This window comes from Neolamprologus brichardi, chromosome 14 (assembly GCF_056152115.1).
Source record: "Neolamprologus brichardi isolate AB-2024 chromosome 14, ASM5615211v1, whole genome shotgun sequence".
NCBI classification, from domain to species: domain Eukaryota; kingdom Metazoa; phylum Chordata; class Actinopteri; order Cichliformes; family Cichlidae; genus Neolamprologus; species Neolamprologus brichardi.
The window spans coordinates 37,644,670-37,669,432 of NC_142117.1; the positions used below are offsets into that span (position 1 = coordinate 37,644,670).

Consider the following 24,763-nt stretch of genomic DNA (forward strand, 5'->3'; position numbering starts at 1 on the left):
TCTCTAAGGGAGAGGCCAGCCACCCTTCGGAGGAAGCTCATTTCCGCCGCTTGTATCCGCGATCTCGTCCTTTCGGTCACTACCCACAGCTCGTGGCCATAGGTGAGGGTAGGGACGTAGATCGACCGGTAAATTGAGAGCTTCGCTTTTACACTCAGCTCCCTCTTCACCACGACGGACCGGTGCAGCGTCCGCATTACTGCAGCTGCAGCCCCAATCCGTCTGTCGATCTCCGGCTCCCTTCTCCCATCACTCGCGAACAAGACCCCGAGATACTTGAACTCCTCCACTTGGGGCAGGACCTCATCCCCGACCCGGAGTGGGCACTCCACCCTTTTCCGGCTGAGAACCATGGCCTCAGATTTGGAGGTGCTGATCCTCATTCCCGCTGCGTCACACTCGGCTGCGAACCGCTCCAGTCTGGAGGCTTTTAAATCTTAATTTTCCTGCATCTGATTCCATTTACACTAATAAGACTTATTCAGTCGTCGCACTGACTGTGGCTTGGTTCTGTTCTGTATACTGTTCCTCATAAAAATGATCGATGATTGTATGAATACAGATACTTTTCATTAATGCTGGGCTTCACTGGCTCCATTTTTTAAGCTGTCATCGGGAACGACAGAGAAGGCGATCAGTGGACATCGTGGATTTATTATCAGCGCAGAATAAAACAGAAAGATGGCGTCTTTTCAAAACTGCGACTCGGTGGAAACGAAGGCAGCTCTTACGGAGGACCAAAACTGAAACACAATTTGGAGTTAATGCACCCAAAAATATTTAAAATAAAAGCAGGGCCAAGGCAGCTGTAATACAAGTACAAGAAAGGAACTACAATATTTTATAAATGAAAAAAGAAGAGTTAATAATAAAAGAAGGTAAATACAGTGTTGTTTTAAATACATTTAATTTAAATGGTTAAATTAATATTATTGTTTGTATTGGACATAAATAACATTTATTCATGCATTTATTTTCATTTTTATGGTTTTGCAAAATGTTATGGTTTATAAAAATGAAAATTACAAGTAAAGATTATTATTAATAAATGAAATAAATAAATTAAATTAAATTAAACAGTGAGATATTATAAATGAATTCTTATTAATGTTGTTAGCACTGGACATAAAAAAAAAAATGATGGGTATAATCTGCAAATAAATGAAATACTCGACTACGACTGCTTTTATTGTGATTTGTCATGTATTTACCTCCTTTTTTTGTCATTTAACACGTCGGCAGTTTTGGTCCTTGACATAAAATAAGCTGGAGGCTTAACTGAGCCTAAATTTAGTTTGTAGACATGGAAATGTACAAAGTCTCGGTTACACAGACAGAAAGAAAAACACAGTAGAGATAATATTAATATTATTTTTCTAATTTATTTAAGAAAAATATATATTTGTTGATTCTGATGGAGACATTAGGCACATTAACATAGACATATATACAATTCTCTTTCATAAATACAAAATTATTTACAACGAGCGAAATTAAATAGGAAAACGTTCTTCTGGGAGGTATGTACACATTGCATTGTTCTCTTAAATTAATGAAGATAATACAAAGACACGTCTACACAAGAACAACACATATTTTTGGTATCAAATGGATTATTAAAAAAAACAAAGGAATAAAAACTCTCTTTGGAGTCCTTCACTGATATAAAACGTTTTCTTTTTTTCTTATATAAAAGCAAAAAAACCCGTCAGCGGCGTTTTTATCGTCAGACCGACTGAAGTGGGTCTGCAGCGGTTTCATGAAGGCAGCTTTGAAGTTTAGCTTTTTGATTAATAGAAATATAAAATTCAGCCGGGAAAAAATGGACCCGTACGATGAATCCAGCCCAACGGTTCGACTTTGATTATCTTTCAATTCACAAGGCGGAAAGGCAGGAAACAGCTGATTGTTATTAGGGGACAGAGGCACTTTGGGTTCTGCAGGTTTGGTGATTGTAAGGCGGATATTGTTCTTACTGAACAGGAAAAATTGAACGGCGATTGAAGGTGGACGACAGAAGCATCACAAACTATCCGGCCCAGGTCACAGATACATTATCTGTGGAAAGGTACGGCTGTTTGACCTAAAAGAAAAAGGTTTGCCTCCCATTTCTGCGAGCAGGTCCTCTGATGATTGCGAAATTAGGGAGCATAGCTAAGGCACCCGTCTGTGTGAGAGGCGGACGATTCTCGCTTCGATCGTTTCGATCGTGGATCCAGAAGATTAAGAAAGCGTGCAGAGACAGAAGGTCAGGGCAAGATTTAAAGAATGAATAGTGCAAATGATGCCGGACGTTCAGTCTTTCCTCCCTCGTCTTCTCATTGCCATCCGAACATTGACAGTATCCAAGCAGACTAAAAAAACAGAAGTCTCTCCATTGAGCAGCAGTAATAAATATTAAATTAAGAAACTGTGTGGAGAATAGATCCTCTGGGTATACTGTTCTGGACAAAACGCTTTCAGGCCCTCAGCAGAAAAGATCCTTTGCTGGTGGTCTGAAAAATCTCAGGTTATACCTGAGAACGAGACAGAAAAGCAGCGGTTAGTCATCAGCATACGGCATCACTCATGAAGCACAACGTTAGAAGAAATATTAATAAGTGTTTTTAACCTCTTCCACCTGGAGGCACTGGGACCAGTCCGTACCTGTTAGAAAAAAGTTTGCACTTTCAGCGAGCAGCCCGCCTGAAACACCGCTGTGCTTCATTTCTCTGCAATTTATGGAGCTGCAGTGAAATCAGTGTTGCTGACTCTCACATTTACAGTTGTGATTAGATCAGGACGATATTTAAACAATAACACTGACGACGGGATATTAGCATTCTTTACATTTGGTGATAGGCGCAGTGTTGCAGTAACATAGTACAATTTTCCAGCAGTTTAATTGAATTTATAAGACATTAATATTTTGTGTCCTTGCATCGTCACACAGAAAACTACGGAGCCCCGCAGGGGACATGGGAGAAAAAAAAATTAAGACGGACTTTTGCGAGATCTAGCAAAACTAACTCGGGATCTCGCAAAACTAACCCGGGATCTCGCAAAACTAACTCGGGATCTCGCAAAACTAACTCGGGATCTCGCAAAACAAACTCGGGATCTCGCAAAACTAACCCGGGATCTCGCAAAACTAACCCGGGATCTCGCAAAACTAACTCGGGATCTCGCAAAACTAACTCGGGATCTCGCAAAACAAACTCGGGATCTCGCAAAACTAACCCGGGATCTCGCAAAACAAACTCGGGATCTCGCAAAACAAACTCGGGATCTCGCAAAACTAACCCGGGATCTCGCAAAACAAACTCGGGATCTCCCAAAACTAACCCGGGATCTCCCAAAACTAACCCCGGATCTCGCAAAACTAACCCCGGATCTCGCAAAACAAACTCGGGATCTCGCAAAACTAACCCGGGATCTCGCAAAACAAACTAGGGATCTCGCAAAACAAACTCGGGATCTCGCAAAAAGTTTTGCGAGATCTCGCAAAAGTCCGTCTTAATTTTTTTTTCTCCCATGTGCCCTGCGGGGCTCCGTAGAATACTGCAGTACTAGGATGTATTCATTTTCTCACCCCTACGGGGGGGGACGTCTTTTTTATGAATTTCCAATTTTTTGCAAAAATCTCTCACTCAGAGATCACAGCTTTGTTCTTTTTATGGACTTAAGTGAAGCTGCAACATTGTAGCCAGAAGACATGCAAACATCAGTGCTGAGCATTAGAGTGAAAGGAAGGGGCATCTGGTGCATATCATATTACTGCAACCGACCAATCACAATGTTGTGATGTCACAGCTGGGCTAAAATAGCAGAGCCTGCATCAGGGGTCCACCTCCAGTCCTCGAGGGCCGCTGTCCTGAAACCTTTCCATGTGTCCCGCTGCAACACACCTGAATAACATTAGCAGGTCATTAGCAAGTCTCAGAACCTGACTGCATGCTGAGGTGGCTGTTCAGCCATTTGATTCATGTTACAGCAGCTCATCAGTGAATAACATGGTGCAATTAAAAGACTTTTAGAAGTCCATTTTTCTAAATACTTACATTTATTTAAATTTACATGAGTAGGGTTAGGGGTTATCATCTCAGCATGCAGTCAGGTTCTATAATCTTGCTAATGACCTACTAATGTTATTCAGGTGTGTTGCAGCGGGACACATGGAAAGGTTTCAGGACAGTGGCCCTCGAGGACTGGAGGTGGAGACTCCTGGCCTACATAAAGATGAAGTTCTGACGTGATTATTTCAAAAAGTTTGCATAAAACAGACGATTAATAGTAATAATGTTTCTCTGTGGCACAAAAACCCTGAGAGTGAACGTCTCCCATGCACCGAGCAAGCAAGTCAATAAACCGGTAAATACTATTAATAATATGAAAAATACTATCCTGGTGGCTTTTTTCTGCAGATGTCAGCTGCTCTAAATTTGCGTTCTCATTCCCACTTTCATAGGAAATGTTTATTTTTCATAAATCAGTGCAGTTACTAACTTGTTTTTTTAATCTAGATTATTGTGCACACACTGAAACCACACAAACAGCTGTCCATCATCCTCATCGAGTTCAAGTCATTTGTATAACAGTATTAAGTTAATGCTCTGGACATGCTGAGCAAAGTACAGAGCCCCGCAGGGGACATGGGAGAAAAAAAAAATTAAGACGGACTTTTGCGAGATCTCGCAAAACAAACTTGGGAAAGTTTTAGCCACATTCTTCGGAGGCCGCCAGCTCGAAGCCGACCGGGAGGTCGAGGCACGATGTGCCGGGAAAGCGGTGTTCGTCCCGGCTGTAGTAGGTCTCGATCTCCCGTTAGCTTCGAGCTAGTGGGTGTCAGATCTCCGAAAACGTCGGAGCACTTTTGCAAATATGTCTTGTAAACCGAGCAGGTATCTGACGTTTACACAACTACATTCACGCCTCAAAATATCTTAAAAGTGTATTTTGTGACCCAGAAAGAGTAATATTACGACTAAGTAGCTGCCGCCATTGTTGGAATTCAACTTTTGCGAGATCCCGAGTTAGTTTTGCGAGATCCCGCAAAAGTCCGTCTTAATTTTTTTTTCTCCCATGTCCCCTGTGGGGCTCCGTAGCAAAGACACGTCGAACCAACAGTTTAATTTTGCTTCGTCGAGCTTGCAGAGAAAAACCAAAGTGTGAATTCAGTGTCAGATGTTTAAAGATGACTTTGAACTTTGAACCTTCCTCAGCCTCCCATTCTGCGTTTTGCTGCCTCTCTTCCATTAACAAAATGAATCCTTGTAATGTGATCGACCCAAGTCAACAAGAGAGAGATAAACACTCGTGTGGTTGTGTTGCTCACCTCAGTAGCAAACACACACTGTTCCAGCTGGTCTGGGATGATGAACACTGAGTGATACAGACTGTCCTTTGCAAAACTGAGAGGAGGGACGATGACGGACGGCTCGCATTTCTTACTGTTAGAGGAAACAAGAGCGAGACAGACAGACATACAGACAGACAGAGAGAGAGGGAAGGTTGGTCCAACAGCAAACAAAAATTTTGACAGCAAGACTCAGTGAAGACCGCCCCCCCGCCATGGACTGATCAGTTAAGACACAACAAGCTGTGACTTGTCTGAATTAAACTCACAGAAATGAAGCACAAACAGAAACAGAGATAACGATCAAACCATCAGGTCCTTACAGGTCAAACTTGTTCTTGTCCAGGTGCTGCTCCTCCTTCGCCAGGTTGTAGTCTGCCATTTTGTTTTTAAACATGGCCACGTTGTCGCTGCCCTTGTCCACCAGCGCTACATCCTTATTGGACATTTTAAGATGAGCTCCCGGGAGGAGAAAGGCCTCTTTCTCCTTTAGGCTGCCCAGAGTCGCTCCCGGTAAGCTCCCGTTCTTGGGCGCCCCTCCGCCGATCACCGCGTTGCGGTTGTTCACCGTCTCCAGGTCGTTTTTTACTGACGTGGAAAGGGCTCTCAGCTCCCTGCCCCGGTACAGGTGGCGCAGAACGAAGATGGCGGCGCACACCAGCAGGGAAAATGTCACTATTCCCAGAGCGATAGCGGCAATCATGGCCGCTGGAGGGTCTCCAGTCGCGGCCGGTTTCACAGTTGGCTTGAGAGAGTGCTCGCAGCGCGTGCCCATGAAGTTTCGCGGGCACTGGCACACGGGGCCGGTGAAGTGGGTGAAACACGTGCCGCCGTTTTCGCACGGGAACTGGTCGCAGAGGCTGGCGCGCACCGTGCAGTCCTTGCCGGAGAAGCCGAGGGTGCACGTGCAGCTGTAGTTGTTGATTCTGTCGAAGCAGGTGCCGCCGTTCCTGCAGGGGTTGCTGGCACAGTCGTCGATGTTGGTCTCGCAGCGAGAGCCGGCGAAGCCTGGCTGACAGCGACACATGACGATGTTGCCAACGTCGAAACACTGAGCACCTGCAGACAGGAAAAAGACAGGTGGAGGAAGTTAAACCACACACAGAAACACCTGGCAAGGTAAAGCAGAAGAGGGCAGGTGTTCATCTGCTGCAGACGCATGTTGAGACTTCAAACAGGTGAAACGAGCCAGTTTCAGGGTCATTTATTCTGCTGAGCAGTAACCAGATATGTAGTTAGCATGTTGGCCATGAAGCATCATTTGGAAACGTTTAATAGATTCTGATGCCTTCAGCCCTGCTTACAAGCTAAAGACATTACTCAGCGTCGTCGACATACAGCAGACACAGGAAACAAGGTGTTTGTGAAATACTCATCATTGAATCGCTCTAAACATCTCATGCGTTCACTGGTATTTCTGAGTATTAGTATTAAAAACAGGAACCACAGCAGAGCCTTGGGGGAGGCCGGAGGAGGCTAAATACTCCGAATCACAGTTTCATTCTAAAAAAAACAACAAAAGAAAGAAAAGAAACCAGGTTTCTGAAAATTTGACAAACTGTGGTAATAATTAAGGCGACAGTCTGCAGAAGCAAAGACATTTTGAACCCTGCAGACTCCACAAAGAAGCAAACTCCATCTGGACAGAGGAAGGACGAGCCGGGGCAGAGAGCGGGAGGGGGAAAATGTTCTTTACAACATTTCCTCTCAACAGATGCCCCTCATCAGGAGAGAAACATGTGTGATTAGAAACATCCTGAGAAGTTGTTTCCCAGCACCAGGAAGTCATGTGATCTGCCAGAACAGTGGACTATAAAACTTAAACAACCATATCCGTCATTCCAGTTTAAATTCTCTGCAACAGGAAAAGATGCGCATCACAAATTAGCTAACAAATGATTCGTTTTTGCTTTTGCTGTGATTTTGTGCTCTAAGAGCATTTTTAGGAGGGGAGAGGCACCCATCCTGCAGCCATGTTTGGGTTCATGTTGGGCTGTTATTCCAAACTGCAGGCTGCGTGCTGTAAAAACAGACCATATTTGGTTGTTCTGTGTTGCAACACTGCAAACAGAGCACAGCGTCATCCATCAGGCAGCATATTTTTTTACCCTCCGTCAGGCTCACTGAAAGACAGGAATGACTGCAGATTGAAGATAAGCAGGCAGCGGTTTCCACATGTTAATGAGGACCTCAGGGAGAACCGAGGGGTCGACACGCACCCCGAGAAGCGGGGGCAGATGATAGGCCAACGATGATTGTTGTTTAATTATAAAACTCTGAGATATGCTTCCTTTATTAATGCCAGGTCTGCCGGTGGAGCCGTCTGACCCTGATTATGTGTCTCCTCTCGTAAACGTTGGCCCATCAGGTTACCCAATCACAGACAGCGATTTCTTATTATAGCAAACAAACAGCAAAACATCCTGTACCGTGCAAAATATCAAGCTTTAGATCCAGATCAACGTTAAAATCTGAACTGCAGCGGGTTTGTTGTGTTTTCCTCTCACACACACTCACACACAATAAAAAACATTATCTAGCATCTAAACACTCGTGTCTCACCAAAACCATTTTGCATATCAGGACAGTTCCTCGTAGCGACGACGCTCCCCGGAGGCAGCGGTCTCTACCAACATCCCAGTGTCCACCACAGGACACTTCCATCCCTAATGAGTCAAGTTTCTTCAAAAAACCCAAAACTATTTGTTGGAAATACTTCTATACGAAGCAAAGATGCAAACCTGTTGTGGGAAAGAAGTCAGGTTTATCCGCCTCCTTTATTAACACGGGGAGTCTGTGGGTGTGAAAAAGACCAGCATGCTGTTTTGATAACTCCCTCCTATCCCTCAAACTTTCTCACAGCGATCTCTGAGGTGATGATGTGTTTATCTGTTGCTTCGCAGCTGTAAACAGCTCCAGACAGCTTGTCTGCCTGACAAAGGCACGATATCTCCAGACGTCCCCAACCCCCAGATGTAAAACAGTCGACTGCACATTAAACACGCTGAATTAAATCACATGAAATACTGTGCAAAAGTCTTGAATTATCCAAATTTCCTTGTGTTTTTTGGGGAGTTTGTCCAGTTCCAGCTTGACCTCTCTGTGCCAGCTTCTGTAACGTCTGTGAGGGACTTCAGGAACCGTTCTCCAGACGTCCTGAAGGACATTCAAAGCTTTTCTTTCTGCCTTTTGTTCTTCTCTCTGTCGGGATGATCCCAAACTGACCAATGATTGATCAGATGTGTGTTTTTCCATGAAGGAATGGTTTACTGTATTGGCCCTGTGTTTGAATCATCACTGTGCTGAAAAATGAAGCCGTTAGCGGACAGACGGTTTCCAGGTGGTACGACACGGTGGATGAAAATCCGATGGTTCTTTTTCCGAGTTCGTAGTTGCATAAAGACCTCCAACACCACGGACCACAGCCCAAATAACACAGAGCCTCTACTGTGTCTCTCCCGACCTCTCTGCATACTGACCTGATCCTGCAGCATCAGGATGACCATGACCATCATCCCGACACACTGCACACCATGACGAGACTCGTCCGGCTTTTCACCCCCCAAAAATGTTTATGTCAAAATGTGAAATCTTTGGCATCCATTGATTGAACTAAAGAAATGGAAACAACTGATGTGCGTTTATGACAGGCTGCTGGTAACAATGAGCCTGAAGACATCATTTCACAGTTGTGTGTTATACGTACATGACACCGGTTCACTCGTACCATCAGGTACAAGATCAGGACACGAGTGAGAACGTGGCCAGTGTCTAAACATCTGCACACTCAGGTTCTGTGTAAGCAAACGATAAAGAAGTGACTGACTCAAGACTTTTGCACAGTACTTTAAGTATATGATGAGTAAATGAGGTCACATCACAGTTTAATTAGTAATAGTTGTGACATTTGGATATTCAGCGTGTATACCAGCGGTCCCCAACCCCCGGGCCTCGGACCGGTACCGGTCCGTGAGTCGTTTGGTACCGGGCCGCGAGAGTTGAGGCTCAGGTGTGAAATGTATAGTTTTCAGGGTTTTTATCGGTTTTCAGCGTTATTTTGTTATCGTTTTTATCGTTTACTCGGTTTTCCTGGGTCTTTTCACGTGTGTTATGAATCAATCTTCTTTTTTTCGGTACCGGTACTAGTTTTATTTTGTTGTATTTATCCGCGACACCTTAAAGGCCGGTCCGTGAAAATATTGTCAGGCATAAACCGGTCCGTGGCGCAAAAAAGGTTGGAGACCGCTGGTGTATACGATTGAATACTATCAGTACCAAAAAGCCTGAATCAATATTTATGATCAACTATAGTTTAACTATTCTGGATCTGGAGCAATTTGAGGTTCTGGACACAAATAAGAGAAAATAACACTGATGAGAATAAACTGCTTGAAAAGAGAAATGAAAACTTTCACTGTGTTCTGGATTGTTTGTATTAACTGTGATAAATGTGCAAAAACAGACTTCTCAGCAATCACACACACATATGTGCGTGCCACTATGAGCCTACTTTGTGGTTATCTTGCTGTTGTGAAGCTCTGGTCTGCATTTCGAGGAAGAAATGAGCCGTGGATGAAAACTCTATCAGACTGTTAACAGCTGGCAGCAGAGCCGAGGCTGAGTGCAATCAGGTAGGTGAAAAAAAGGACGAGCTCGGAGCGTCTCCAGAGCTGCTGCGCAAACAGGTTTGTTTACGGCAACGAGGACGGAGTTTGTTATTGTGCGGGAGGTGACGAGACATGTTCGACAGCTCCCGCCAAGTAACACACACACAGCACTAACTCGCAGGTGGAGTGGCTAACGTTGAATGCTGACCAATCGCACCCTTGTCATTGCACAGACGCCCCATGACAGCAGTCTCTTCAGCCTCCAAGTCTTCCGGGTACCAAACTGATCTAAACGAGGTCCCGACTGGACCCTGAACCGCTGCCACATCCCAGCGCGAGACACTACAGGATGCTCAGCCACTCGTCCTGAATCCACACCCTGATCATTAGCAGCTGCTTTGGTGGTCCGAGCAGGGATCTACGCAAAGCCTGGCACTCGTCCCGACACATGTCTTTGATTACAGGCGTTTAAAGATCGCAGGTCCACGTCTGTGTTACTGGTAGAAACATCTAACTTTGCATCATAAATTGTGCTCAGAGCAGAAATGACTCAACAGTTTCCAAACGCTGGAACAATTCAGTGCAGGGTTTACGAGTGCTTGTAAACTTTATTGTAAAAGCCATGCGACACGTACAACAGTCATGCTAACCTGCTGCCGCTCATGCCTGCAGTGACAGACTGTCTTCAAAATAAACTTTGGCTCAAAAGCCAGCGACAGACAGGTATGACCATCGTGACCGAGGGCAGGTGGAGGAAGAACAGATGTGCTTTTAACTCTGTGAAGCTGATAAAAATACACATGTCTGCAGCTGCTTGTTGGTGCTACAGTCATGGCAACATCAAAGCTCTAAATCGTGTTAAGGAGCTCTCAGCTTACGTTAGGCTGCGGGTAATAAAGCTCATGTCATGCTTCATCAACTGAAATATAAACTGCGAAGCATAAAGCAGATGTTTGATCCTCTCCTAACCTTCGTTGGAGAGAAATATTTGGGTTCACAACAAGAACAACAAATGACAACATAACGATTCCCAGGAAAGAGTCGGGACTGGTAATTCATGTTCTATCACATCTGAAAGGCTCGCTGAGGTTTACCCACACCAGCCTTCGCACTCTGGGCAAGACCAAGCCGAGCACCTCTCGAGTCGCTGCAAATGAATGCATTTCATCTAAGCATGCACTTAGATCTGCTCCAACACAAACATCACGTCTCAGTAATACTTTTTATATTTCTGTCATGTAGAGACGAGAGACTGTTAACCGTAATGGGAAGCTGCAGCCAGACAGGCAGGTGTCACCAAACAGTGACATCATTCGCTCTTTTTTGTTGCTTATTACCAAAAACACCTCAAACCTGAACTTTACCAGAGCTGCTTCTTGTGCAGTTTATGATTAGATCAACATCCCAGTGACGCAGATGATGCATTTGATTTTCCTGAGGCTGTCCCTGCACTTAAAGCCACATGTACCAGCTGAGATTACACTTCAGTTTTAAAGTCAACCCTCTGATGTCTGACTCATCCTCGGTGACCGCAGTGCTAACCCGAGTCATCAAATCAGGAAACAAAGAAACTGACCGTTGGAGCTGAAACGCTTTAAAACCTCAGCAGGTCACGTGACCTGTAGCAGTCTGTCTAAAATATGCAGCGATATCTTCAAGCTCACACGGCGCCTACAAAGCACCGAATCTGCGACTATTTTTTATTTAGACGTAAACTGTAAGACTGTGCTGACTCCGACAGGAGTGACCTTTGACTTGACCTGACTGCTGAGGGAAAACGAAAGTAAACACAATGAAAATGAAACTGAACAGGTTGAAACTCTGGTGCATTTCTGTGTGTTGTGGTTGTTTCATGTGTCATTGTTAATCATTACTGCAGTCTGTGCACTGTGGGACATTGATTTATAGCAGTGTTTAAAGTAAAGTTTAACTGATGCACGGCCCAGCCTTTGGGATGTCGAGGTCGCCAACGCAAAGCCACTGCAGTAAAATCATCAGAGCTGAAGATTCACACAAACAGCAGGTGAGAAAAAGCACCAAACTCTGATAAACTAAGACCCAAGCATTCAAAGAATCTGCACGTAATAAAGAAAAGCAGTCAGACTGGACACATTCCTGCAGCTCCGTCCCTCGCTGTTACACTTTGAGCTGCAGCAATCTCATTCAGAGACTTTGCTGCTATTTTTAGCTGCACAGACGCCAACGCTGGTTAGAGAACAAATTGGATATTAGTTTCATGGATTAAGTACGCGTGAGTGCGTGTTTACTGCATTGTTTACATGGATGTCAGCACAGGCACAGAGTATCTCAACTTTGCATCAGCTTTTCCTGCTCCCAGCGTGTTTTAATGCACAGATAGGAGGCTGCTGTTATGTGGTTCAGTCTTATCTGACAAGTACAAACAGGACTGTTGGAACAATAAAGCAGAGCCTGCTGTTCTGTTTATATTCAGTTTGCAGCAGCAGCTCAGAAAGCACGCGATCAATCAGACAGACCGGGCGCACAAGAAAATAAACCAGCACGACCGTCTTTGTCCTTTACCAAAGCGTGTCCCTCTCCACAGCCACCTCTGGAACTCCCACAGTGTGTGAAACATGCCTGTGATTGGCTCAACACACGCAGGTGAAAATGCAAACGTGAGCTCTCTCTCTCTCGTTACATTTGTTTCTGAGGAAAGTTCAAAAATGGTATTAAGTCATAACATCTGCCTGGTTCTGTTCATTGAATAAAAGTGGTTAATGGGGACCTAATAAGATTTTCAACAGTGATGTTTTTCGATGTATGTTGTGGCGTCAAAACTTCACGAGTCCCTGCAAACACACACGGGCACGTCTATGAAGTCTATGAAGGCGTTTGAATGCTTTTCTGTGTCTTCAAGCAAAGCAAAGGTATCTCAATACTTCACACACAATTATTAACTGTGTGTGTTCAGTTTTCTCTGATGACTCATGTGATGCTGTGATGATGCTTCAAAATAATAAATTAGTGCCTGGACTCCTGCTTCCACCACTTCCTCACTGACCTGCTTCTTCTCAGGAACGTATTTTGAAGTATTTCGCTGCTTCTATTTATTCTGTCCTTTGACTCGCATGACTTATTTCAAACGTATCTGCAGAGGAGCAAACGCAGCAGTGTGCATCGTGTCACCGCGGCACTGAATTAAAAGTAAGTGTTGCTCCACATGTGTGAATTCTGAGGGGTCTGTCAACTATTTCCTGTTAATCATCAATCCGACTGTTTGCAGGAGGCTAAACCAACCCTTAGACCACAGGTGTCGAGGGCCGGTGTCCTGCAGGTTTTAGACGTAACCTTGATACAACACAGCTGATTTAAATGCTAAATTACGTCCTCAACATGTCCTGAAGTTCTCCAGAGGCCTGATAATGAACTAATGATGTGATTCAGGTGTGTTGACCCAGGGTGAGATCTAAAACCTGCAGGCAGTGTTGGGAAGGTTACTTTTAAAATGTATTCCATTACAGATTACAGATTACATGCCCCAAAATGTATTCTGTAACGTATTCTGTTACGTTACTCAATGAGAGTAACGTATTCTGAATACTTTGGATTACTTAATATATTATCATGCTGTTTACAACTACATGAATGTACTATTGCTGTGATTTATTACTGTTACTGAAGGTCCGCGGCTCCGAACCGTAGTAAAGGGACCTCTGGCTAATACGGTGGGTTCTGTGTCGGCTCGTAGCTGAAAACTAGCTTTACTTTGTTGTCTGGGTCAACTTTGCTAGCAGAGACAGAGAGAGGCGTTGAAAGGCTGCTCCAACAGAACTTATTGTTTCAGAGGAAAACAGGAACACGGTGTACAGTCGAGTCTTAATAGCTTACTTACAACTGGGCTCGTCAGGCTCTCTTCTTGGCTGCAGTGGTTATTATTATATTTACATGCTTCCAGCTCCCGTTTCTGCTCGATGACAGCTCGTACTTTTCCTTTTTCTCCCTCCCTCGCTCACAGACACATAACGGGTATGGCAGTCCATTCTCCCTGCAGCACGGACTACACTGCCCATGATGCTACATTCTTTAGAGCTATACCGGTAGCATTCTGCCTGTTAGCTTAGCACAACAACAATAGGCGCTCTCTCACCCAGGAAACACGCAGAGAGAGAGAGCGTCACCCTGTAACCATGGCAACCGTAACGCTGCCGCCTGGAACAACAGAACCTAGCTGTCAAACAAAACCCAAACAGTCCTGACCCGCCACAATATGAAACAGGGAAGTACCGCCGTGTAATCCATTTATTTCAACAAAGTAACTGTATTCTAAATACCACCTTTTTAAACGGTAACTGTAACGGAATACAGTTACTCATATTTTGTATTTTAAATACGTAACGGCGGTACATGTATTCCGTTACTCCCCAACACTGCCTTCAGGTTTTAGACGTAACCTTGATACAAGACACCTGATTTAAATGCTAAATTAGCTCCTCAACATGTCTTGAAGTTCTCCAGAGGCCTGGTAATGAACTAATGATGTGATTCAGGTGTGTTGACCCAGGGTGAGATCTAAAACCTGCAGGACTCCGGCCCTTGAGGAGTTTGACACCCCTGCCTTAGACTGTGCCCAGGAGCTCCTGAGGGGCTCTGCTGGTGACCCTGAACAGGTGCTGAATCCAGCTGCCAGGCTGAGCCGATGGAACTTTGATAGATTCGATTTTTATTACCAAAAACGTAAAAGTTTTATTTTTACACCTTATAGCTCATGAAAACCAAAATTCCAGTATCTCAAATTATTAGAAATATTTCAGGTTTGAGTCGTTCACTGTTCGAACAGCAGCTTTTGGTCTAGTTGACTAAATGCAAACACAACCGTGGGGACGACTGTTGACCTGAGCTGAGCTGATCCTCGAGGAGCCAAATTTCTCTTTTCATTGAAGTAAGTTTTGCATTTTATTTTGAAACGAAGGTCCTGCAGGAAGTCAGAGAGACACAGAATCCAGGAGTCTGAAGTCTAATGTCAGGTTTCTGCGATGGTTTGGGGTGTCGTCCAAAATCGGCGCAGCCATCTACCAGAAGATGCTGGCGCACTGCTAACCACGACAGGAACACGAGACGCACCGACGGGAGCTGGTGGCCGTCACAGCTTCAACCACGCCTGAGCAACAACACGCTCGCCACGTCCACGACACACTGATGCAGCGGTTCCAACCACGTACTCAGTGCGTGAATCAACTGCTATCAGAAGTCTCTGTATGCAAATCTTTATTTATATACATTCTAATAATATGAGATACAGTGCTTTAGATTTTCATGAGCTAAAAGCAGTAAAAAGCTTTCAAATATGTGACGTTACATGTAACAGATAGAGAGTCTATGAAATCTGCAGCCTTGTGGATTCGAGCCCGTTTGGGGTCGTCAGCCTGGAGGTCTGAGGGTCGTTCTGGCCCTGCGTGAACAGTCTGTGGCCAAACATCAGTCAAGAAGAACTTAAAACGTACTAGGATAACATAGAAAGCATAACTGTGAACTTCAGCATGGTTAGAGATCAGAAAGCACTCTCTGTGTTTCTGATGATGTGAAGTGCATGAACTGGGCTACACTCGAGGGGTACCGTTAGTGCAGGGGCTGCTGCTGCTGCATCGATCCATCCTCTTCTCACAGTTGGAGCCTGTGAAGTTGGACGGGCAGCGGCAGGTGTACCCGCCAGCGTCTTCCTGCATGCAAGTGCCTCCATTAAAGCACGGCCCGTCGGCGCACCTCATGGCGCTGATCTCGCAGCTCTTCCCGTAGAAACCCTGAGGGCACGTGCAGGAGTAATCGTTCTCCGAGTCCTGGAGGAGAAAAACGAGGTGAGGAGGCGACAAGCAAAGCTGCAGCATCGGTTAGCAAAGGTGCGGCCTGGTGCGAGCAGGTTATAGTTCGGTGAACTATTACATCATCGGCAAAATCACACAGACTTTGTACCAGCGATCCGCACGGTTACCCCTCTGAGGTAGAAGCACTGTTAACTCTGTGCTGTCAGAATGAGCTTTGTGAGTTTTTGTTTAAGATACTATTTCATTTATCAGAAGGTTCAATAAACGGCATTGATGAACGACAAATAACATTTACTGACAAATATTTCATGGTTCAGGCTAAAAGATGATGATGAGCTAACAGTGTTAACACAAACCATCATCACCAACAACCCCATTCCCCTAACCTGACCCCTGACCCCGACCCCGACCCTGACCTTTACCTCAGTTGTGGAGAAAAACGCTTTTTTGGAAATGCACACCAGCTGATTACTCTTTGTTTTTTCCTCCCTGATTGCTAAGACTTTGCACAACAAGATTTGGATTTGGGTGACTGTTACGACTGTTGTCGTAATTATAATATGTAAATTTGAGTGTGCAGGTGCTCCTCCATGATTGGTGGATGGATCGTACCGATTGGCTAACAACGGGGAGGCAGCGCATAAGAAGACACCGCCAGGTGATTCATCCTCGGCCCAACCCAACCGGCAGACCGTTCACTGGCTGTGTCCCAATTCAGGGTCTGCAGCCTCAAAGGCCGCATTTTAAGGCCGATTACGTCACAGCGACGCGACGAAGGCTGTCCCAATTCAAAGGCTGCTCGAAATGCGGCCCTCAAATGCGTCCTTCATTTCCCTGAATTTTAAGGACGTGGCGGTGTAGACTTCGTGGCCCAACATATCCCAGAATGCATAGCGCGGCGGTGGGTGTGGATAATTTTGCCGAAAAAAAACGGCGGATGAGGGGCGCCCGAAGAGTAAACTTTAAGTAAGTACTGAATATTATGTCACTTATTTATGTGCAAATGTTTAATAACGAAGAACATTAAAACATTACTGTTGGCCACATGTCGGCAAAGTCATGTGACATTAGTGACGTTTGTACTAACTTGGTTTTAAAGCCTTTACTTTAAAATATACGCCGTTCAATAGCTGAGCTTAATCAGAGAATGATCAAAGCTCATGTAGAAACAAACAAACAAATGAAGAAAAGATTTTCATTTCTGTCAAACAAAGCTGTATGAAACGTTTCCAGCTGTTAGTATCATGGTTGCTAGGCAACCTGGGCAGCGCAACGGAGGCTAGACCGTCCCATTTCACAAGCCTCGCACTTCCGGCCTTAGCGGTCTTTGAGTACGTGGCCCTTGAGGATCGTTGAGGCTGCAGACCCTGAATTGAGATACAGCCTCTGTGTCACTATGTTGGTTTAATGTAGGAGCATGTAGGGGTGGACCGCCTTTTTGTTGTGGTCTGGCCGCGCCTAGACGGGCCATAACAGTGACCATCAGTGACCTCTGACCTCTCGGGGCTAACAGCTTGACATCCAGTCCGACTGTGTCTGGCATTTTTGTTCTAACGTGCTTCTCCGCCAGGAAACGCTCCTGCAGTGCAGTGAGAAGCTGGTAAAGTTGGGAGTTAAAGAAAAGCAGGTTCGGCTGCACCGAGCCCGTTGCTGACTTACGTTGCAGCTGCCGCCGTTCCTGCAGGGGTTGCTGTCGCACTCGTTGATTTCGACCTCGCAGTCTTTGCCGGTGTAGCCGGGCCGGCAGGCGCACGTATAGCTGCCCTCGCCGGTGTTGGTGCAGGAGGCGCCGTTCTGGCACGGCTTGTGGTTGGTGCAGTAATTCAGGTCTGCAGTGAAGGAAGAAGATTACAGTAAACAGGAAACAAGCGATGAGGCAACTGTGGCGTCTGTTGTTTTAGTGTTTGGATTGTTCCCATAATCCTTTGGTGTTTGAAAGTCGAACTCGAAAACACAACGAAATCCTCTCAGCGCCACTAAATTTAAGTGTTTTCTGGTTTTATTATTATGATTGATATCTCTAATTTCACACAGACATCTGTGGAGTTCCCCGTTCAAAATGCGATTCATGTGTTTTCTTGCAAACATAATTCACGAGTCAGCACGTCTCTGCAGTAACAGATGGAGCTGCTGTAAAACATACATTAAACAACATGTTTCTGTTTGAAATGCTAAAACCAGCTGACATAGTTGGAAACTGTCGCATTAACCACGACAGCAGCAGGCAGGTAATTTAATATTTACAATAATATTTATTCTACTGCTACTATTTCTCTGCAGATCTCAAACACAGATCCACGTAACCCGAATCAATCAGCAGGTGATTGGTGATAGAGGTGAGAGGTTTGGTTAAGCTGACAGTTCATTTGAAATGCAACATGTAGTTAAGTTTAGGTACCTGAACATTTTTGATCACTTTAAAGCAATAACTGGTCCAAGAGGAGATCAAAAGACACGTTTGCTAAAATTAAATCTCAGAGTAATCATCCATAACCAGATTGCAATTAATGTAAACCCTGAGCAGTGCACGTGGAGGCAAAAAGACAAAGTTTTCAGACAACAGCCAATGAGCTGGCCGACTGTTTGTCATGTGAGCTGTTATTAGATGACTTGGATCAATGCGAGTGATCGGTGTGTGAACATATGTACAAAAAAGGAAAATAAAAGGACTCAGGATGGCGCCCTGAGGTGCCCCGCTGCATCACGACTACAACTTCAGCTCAAACGCTGTCGATCGCGGTGCCTTTGCCTAAAGGTTTACTTTTATAAATGCTGAGGAGCAAATCCTCATTCCCAGGCTGCCAAATCCTGCCGTTAAAACTTCAAATAGAGGACTCAGTGTCCTCTGGGCTCTGTGTCATCGATGGAAGCAACAGTGAGACCGTTTTTCTCCCAGCTCGTCACATATGGATGTCCAGTCAGGCACCAGCAGTCACGTCTGAGGGGAACATTACCCTACTCCACCCTCCCACTGCTCTGTCTGGACTTTGTGGGAACAAAAACCAGCTGGAGAAACATATTTATTGTTCATGTTTTGGTTACACTGGCCCAACATAACTGTCTTCATTTAAACACAGTACATGTGGCTTTTTTCTGCATGCATGCAGATGACACACATGAAAACATCCCCTCATAAAAATCTGTTATCAAATGTGGAAATTTGTCTTTAATGTGTTCAACCTTTAAATCTATTGATATTCTGCAGACGAGCAGGGTCAGAGGTCACACCTGTGCATGGCAGCACCTCTGCTTTCAGCTGATCTCAGGTCTGGGATTTAAAAAACGCTGTGGCCAAACGTTTGTGTCACCAAAACTGAATGTTGATGATTACTCTTCACTGCGTCACAGCAGAAACAATCTGAACTGAAAGTTCAGCAGCAAAGTGCATGAAACACAACATTTGTGTGGCTAACCTGCTGCGGTGCGCGGCTTTAAAGGACCTGCGTATAAAGTAATCGTTGTTACAGTCACTTAAAAACTGTTATTGGCTCATAAAACTAAACCTTATTTCTAAAGATCGTCAGAAATGTATTTAGAGCTGCTGACATGATGTCTGCTGACGTTTCAGGTAAAAATCTTTGAGACAGAAAATAAATGATGCTGAACCAAAAGCAGAATGCAGCCCTCATCTCATATCAGCCCCAAGCTTCTTCTATATTGTGAATAAATTGCATCATATCAGGTCATTTAAAGATATAAGTGACAAATTAATCTGATCTTAGTCAGACGCCTCCGGCATCAGAAACGACGTTAAAAACAGCTCTACACTTCCTTAAACTAAAAATAAAACATCTTTAAAGAGCACTTTTGGTTTTTACTTGCTGTTCGATCAGAGTTATGAAATAAATCATAGTTTCAGCTAAAATGCGTCGCTGTGGGAGGACGGTAACAGCTGACGTACAGGCAGAAAACGTCACTGTTTTCCTGAAAGTTTCAATCGTTGCCGACAAACTGGGTGAATTTTTTGCAGCTCTGAACGTGTGTGGATTTATTTCAATAAACAGAAAAAGGAGAAGTTACAAATCAGCTGCAGCGTCGGTTTGTTGTGGGGGTGGGGGTGTGCTTGAACCTGCAAAGGAAACGCTCAGCCGCCCGTTAACCCCACCAAGGCGACGCTCCCGCAGGTTTAAACCCACCTTGGTCGCAGTACAGGCCGCCCCAGCCCTCCCTGCAGTCGCACTGCCAGGGCAGCTTACAGGTCCCGTGTTTGCAGCCGGGGTGTCGGACGCACTCGTCGCAGCTCTTGCCCTGCCAGCCCTGCTGGCACACGCACTCCCCGGGAGACTTGCAGAAACCATGCTGCTCGCTGCACCCTGCACAGATGGCTGATGGGAGGAGGAGGAGGAGGAGGGACGCAGGGAGAGAGAGGGCAGGAGGAGGAAGGTCAAAGAACGCAAGAAAGAGAGGGAAGGGAGGAAATATTATCATGACTGTATGTGTGTGTGTGTGTGTGTGTGTGAGAGAGAGAGAGACAAAACAGCTCCTCACCCCTCTCAGGGACTCCTCCTTAAACACACACACGGTCACGTTTACATGACTGCATCACCTTAACTTTCTTTCATTTCCTGGAGACTCACTTTAACCTGCACTTTAAGCTCACCTTAAAACTGAATGAATAAACACACACACACACACACACACACACACACACACACACACACACACACACAGCTCCCCTACAAGTGCTTGTTAAGTGCTGAGCGAAGCAGCTGGCCCGCACAACAAAAGCAACACATGCTGTCTCCTTTCACGCAAGGCAGCACACATTAAGCTGCAGCGCGTGTCCCCTTAGAGGCGGGCGGGCCAGGGGCCGACTAGGGGCCCATTGTTGATCTCAAAACAAAAGGAGCAGACCTCAGAGGCACACATGCACGCACACACGCACACACGCTGGAAACGACATAAGCTCTAACATCTCTTTTTGTCCCCTGCAGCCACCAGGGCCAGCGGTGGCACTGACAACTGCTTGACTTCACAATTTCAAGGCCGCCAAGGGTCCCATTCTTTACCCCCCCCCCCCCCCTCCCTCCCAGCTAGAGAAACGTTAGAATAAAAAAATGGAGGGAGCTCAGGAGGAGGAGTTGCACTACTGTAAGAAAACAAGAGATTGCTCCTGATTTGGAGCCAGTTTTGTTGCATCATTGAACGTTTTTAGTATATTTTTGTGAGACTGGAGCCGCTTTGCTCAGCGTGTGACTCTGGGTGTGATCTTAAGTGAGAAGAGCACGAATGACTCTCCTCAAATGATCATAAGCAGTAAAATTACACCTTAAAGGACAATTTCTGTTGAATTGCTGAAAGCATCACAGAGGAAACTCACCCTCTGTGCAGTACTCTCCTTTCCAGCCCTCCAGGCAGTTAATCTTCCCTTCCTTGTCACAGGTGTAGTGGCCGAAGGTGTCGTTGCGTGGCCGGCAGTAGGCGGAGCAGGCCTCCCCGTGGTAGAACTCATTGCACACGACGTGGTAGGAGTAGCGCAGCTCGCTCTGGTTGCTGGTGTTCTCGCCCTTGGTCCAGTCCTCTCCGACCCTCAGCTTGTGGCGGGCGGCCAGCCGGCTGATCAGGTTGTTCTGATTCTCTGGTTGGAAATTCATCATCATCATCATCATCAGACAAAAACACCAATCGTGTTTCTAATTATGTTCATCTGTGACGATGGTAAACATTAACAAATAATAGTTTTAAGTGTTTTTATCTGGTGCTTGTTGATGTTCACAGGTACGAATCACGAGTGGATTCTCTGTGCGGGAAGATGAACTGTGAGCATGAGGCCTGCTTGTGTGAGCTGTCGCCACCTGCCGGTGAGCCGGCGGCGATGCGTCGGGAGTTTACCTGTGGAGCGTCCTGGAGCGTCCGCCTTCCAGGCTTCAATGATCAGAGAGAAGGTCCCCTGAAAGGAAACATCTTAGTTAGTAGATGTTAGGAGACGCGGAGGGAAACGGCACGTTTGAGTTTGCTTTGTTTGAAAAGTTTCTTCTTCTCTGGATGTTTGTGGCTGAAAACCTTTAAGATTTCAAGAGCAATAAAGAAATAACTCCTTTAGTGCGTTCGCTGCGCTGCTGTCACGCCTGAAACACGCGTGACTGTCGTCACTTACCGGCCACTTGAAGGGAAACGGCACTCTTATGGGCTCGCTCTCGGAGATGGAGTTGGAGTCGGCGTCGAAGACATCCGTGAGCGCGTCGCCGTACGTGCACGGCGGCTCCGGGTTAATAACGTTCTGCGAGTGTTTGAGGCACACGCGGAAAAAAACCAGGCAGTCCTCAGACTTTTGGCCACAGATGCCGCTGGAGCTGGTGAAGGAGTCGATCTTGAGCTCGAAAACTCCGGCGGTAAGAGCCTGAGGGGGGCAAAGAGAGGAGAGGGGTCACCTGGTGCTAAGACGCACACGAATTCATCACCGCAAAACGGCGCACGTCTGCATCACAAACCCGACGCGCGCGGTTTCTGCAGCGCAGCGTGTCCGAAACACGTAACACAACAGTTTAACAAAAGCATCAACAAAGCCCCACGCCCCCGTGGGTCCCGTGCGCGCTGTCACTCACCGTCTGTGCCGAGGCGAGCAGCAGGAGACACGGCAGCAGCGAGCGTGCCATGGCGCGTCCACAGGTCCAGTGCGTAAAGTCCAAAGGATCCAAAATCAAACGGAGAGACGAAGAAAAACCTCCAGAAAGAGCGGGCAGTGTGCGCGTGTCCGCGGTGTGCAACCCGAACTGAGACAAAGTTTAATCCGCTCCGCGCTGAACTCTGGACCGCAGCTGCCGTCCCACCTCCTTTATACCTCAGGAGGAGGGCAGGAGGGAGGTGCGTCGGCCGCAAGGAGGGAGGGCTGCTGTGGGCCTCTGCTGATGTTTCTGTGAAATGAGTTTAGAACGAAAGAAAAACAAAAGCAGCAGTGAGTGAAACTCCCCACGCCGCGCGCCGTTACGCACGCTTTACGCGTTCTTTTAACTTTTTATTTTTCATGCGCTTCTTTTCTCCAGAACTCGAAGCCTGAGCCACTCAGATTGTACAGATTTCCAACACTCTGTGTGACGATGTCCCGAGGGACGGGGGCTGAGGGGGGGATGCTTTGATTGGCTTTCACCAGCTGATGGTGCAATTACGCAGCAAAGTGCCAGGAGCCAAACGCTCACGACGGAGGCGCTGCTTTTACTGCCTCTGTGACGTCACAAAGTGTCCGCAGGTATTTACCTTCTGCGGTCAGCACGCTGAGGCAGTGAAATGTGCTGTGGAAGTGAAACTACCACACGCGCCTCTCCTGTCGCGTGCCGTCCCACGAGTGGGGAGGAAGACTGAAATTATGGTGGGTGGCTCTGAAGCTCTGAAGCGCCAAACAGCGCAGCCAGAAGAACCTGAACGTGGTCCTCTGAAGTTCTTAGTGTGACAGGATTAAATCACCATGGTAACTTATCCTGACACGTCGCCTGAGATTTTTATATTCAGAGGTTGAGTTTAAAATGCGCAAAACGTTTATTGTTTGATTTAGAGCTGCTGAAATCAAAAAACCAACAAATCCAGCTGTTTGTCCGGAATTTTCAGCCACTGATGTGTTTCACAGTTTTTTATATTTGCAGATTAAAGATATCTGCAGTCTTTAATCTGCACAGGTTACAAAAATAAATCAATCACTGAGAATTTGTGTTCAGTGAAGTCACCTGATCTGCACAAACTAAAGCACTTTCCACGTTTCTGTGATCGAGCTGTGGCTCAGACTCATACATCCAGTTTAGTTTAAAGACTCAGACTCTGCTGTGAGTCCAGTCCAGCTGTCCGTCACACGCACAGCTGCTTTGTCCCGTTTGGAGTTTTGCTTCTTTCTCATCACTGGTTTGCTTTTTACCCATCAGGGCTCTCCAACACCAACCGAGTCATTTTGGGAGCCCAGTTATACTCGCTGTTCTTGAGGTCGGTGTCACACGTCACAGTGGGACAGAGTGACGTCATTATTTTTGATCAACATAAGCAATGGGGCGAACTTAAACCAAACAAAATGATCATTTACAGGGATCTCTGCTGTTGCACTACAGCAGCTCTGCATGATCCACAGTTCATAATAAGCTTTCTTTATCTAACACTCGCCCTCAGGTGCAGCCTCGGAGCTGCTGTCTGAAACAAGCTCCTCGTTGCTCCGCTTGTGCGCCTCCAGGCTGCCGTAGCTGAGGCACGCCTCACACACACTTCAACAAATGAGATTTCAATCTGGATTACACCTTAGTGTGTGTGTGTGTGTGTGTGTGTGTGTTGGGGTCTCAGCTGTATGATAATGACCCACCTTCAGGCCGTGGAGCTTCACTGATGTCGCTAACTTGTCACCAAAAACAGCCATAAACTCTCTGCGTACAGTGTCAACACATGAGAGTAAATAAGGCTGCATTCATTCATTCATTCATGTATCACTGGTAATGCCTGAGCCCTGAGCTCACTAGGTGTTTCCAGGGGTGTTTAAATGCACACAGACTTGAGTTTTAACCAATCAAAGCTGTTGTTGCTGCGTTGCTGTGAAGGTGCCAGTTTTCAGTTGGCCGTGTTTGCAGCTAAACAGCTGCTGCTGCTGGTGATGGTGGTGGGGTCTAATCTACAGAGAGAAATTTAAACCAGTTTAACAGCTGTGGAGCTTTCAGGTGACTTTTGAAAGTTACTCTGGTTACATTTAGAAGAATAAAGCTGATCTCAGAGCGACTCCGGAGCGTTGAGCTCACAGGTTTGACGAGCACTTCCATAAACACAGATTTCTGCTGTCAGCTGTGGAAATAAAGACACTCAGCTCAGCTTCAGGAAAATGTTCAGCGAATGGACCGAAACACAGAGCTCAGGCCTCCCCTTCACCTCAGGTGTATGAGGAGGAGGAGGCGCTCATGCTGATGAGCTGTAGCTTTTGTTGGACTGCCACCCCCACCACCACCCAAACCCCCACCTCCACCATTTGTATTTGAATGAGGGCAGCGCGTGCCTCTGCTGGTCCTGAATTCAGCCCCCCTCCTTCCTGGCACGAGGCACGCTTCATCACACCCTATTGTCTGTGTGTGTGTGTGTGTGTG

The 24,763-nt window shown here is 46.0% G+C and overlaps 1 protein-coding gene across 2 annotated transcripts; it reads right to left on the reverse strand.

Annotated features, from left to right (window-relative positions):
* Window positions 1-1,385: 1,385 nt before the first annotated feature.
* On the reverse strand, window positions 1,386-22,456 carry dlc (deltaC). 2 transcript variants are annotated; one of them, XM_087851295.1, is made up of 10 exons: window positions 22,268-22,456; window positions 21,820-22,062; window positions 21,555-21,612; window positions 21,043-21,300; window positions 19,859-20,047; window positions 17,382-17,551; window positions 15,518-15,737; window positions 5,659-6,394; window positions 5,315-5,429; window positions 1,386-2,516 (listed from the first exon to the last, which is right to left on the reverse strand). In XM_087851295.1, the coding sequence occupies exons 1-10, from the start codon at window positions 22,316-22,318 to the stop codon at window positions 2,511-2,513; spliced, it is 2,046 nt and encodes a 681-aa protein (XP_087707421.1). In that variant the 5' UTR covers window positions 22,319-22,456; the 3' UTR covers window positions 1,386-2,510. The 2 variants fall into 2 exon arrangements, with proteins under 2 accessions (XP_087707421.1, XP_087707420.1); XM_087851294.1 differs by lacking the exon at window positions 1,386-2,516 and having other exon boundaries at window positions 4,238-5,429.
* Between the last annotated feature and the right edge of the window lie 2,307 nt (window positions 22,457-24,763).

Bases quoted from the DNA above. Each gene is read 5' to 3' on its own strand.
- dlc (XM_087851294.1), bottom strand. From the start codon at position 22,318: ATGGCACGCTCGCTGCTGCCGTGTCTCCTGCTGCTCGCCTCGGCACAG. The intron at 21,613-21,819 runs GTAAGTGACGAC...GTTTCCTTTCAG, and splicing joins CGTTTCCCTTCAAGTGGCCG to GGGACCTTCTCTCTGATCAT. The intron at 17,552-19,858 runs GTGGGTTTAAAC...CCTTCACTGCAG, and splicing joins CGGCCTGTACTGCGACCAAG to ACCTGAATTACTGCACCAAC.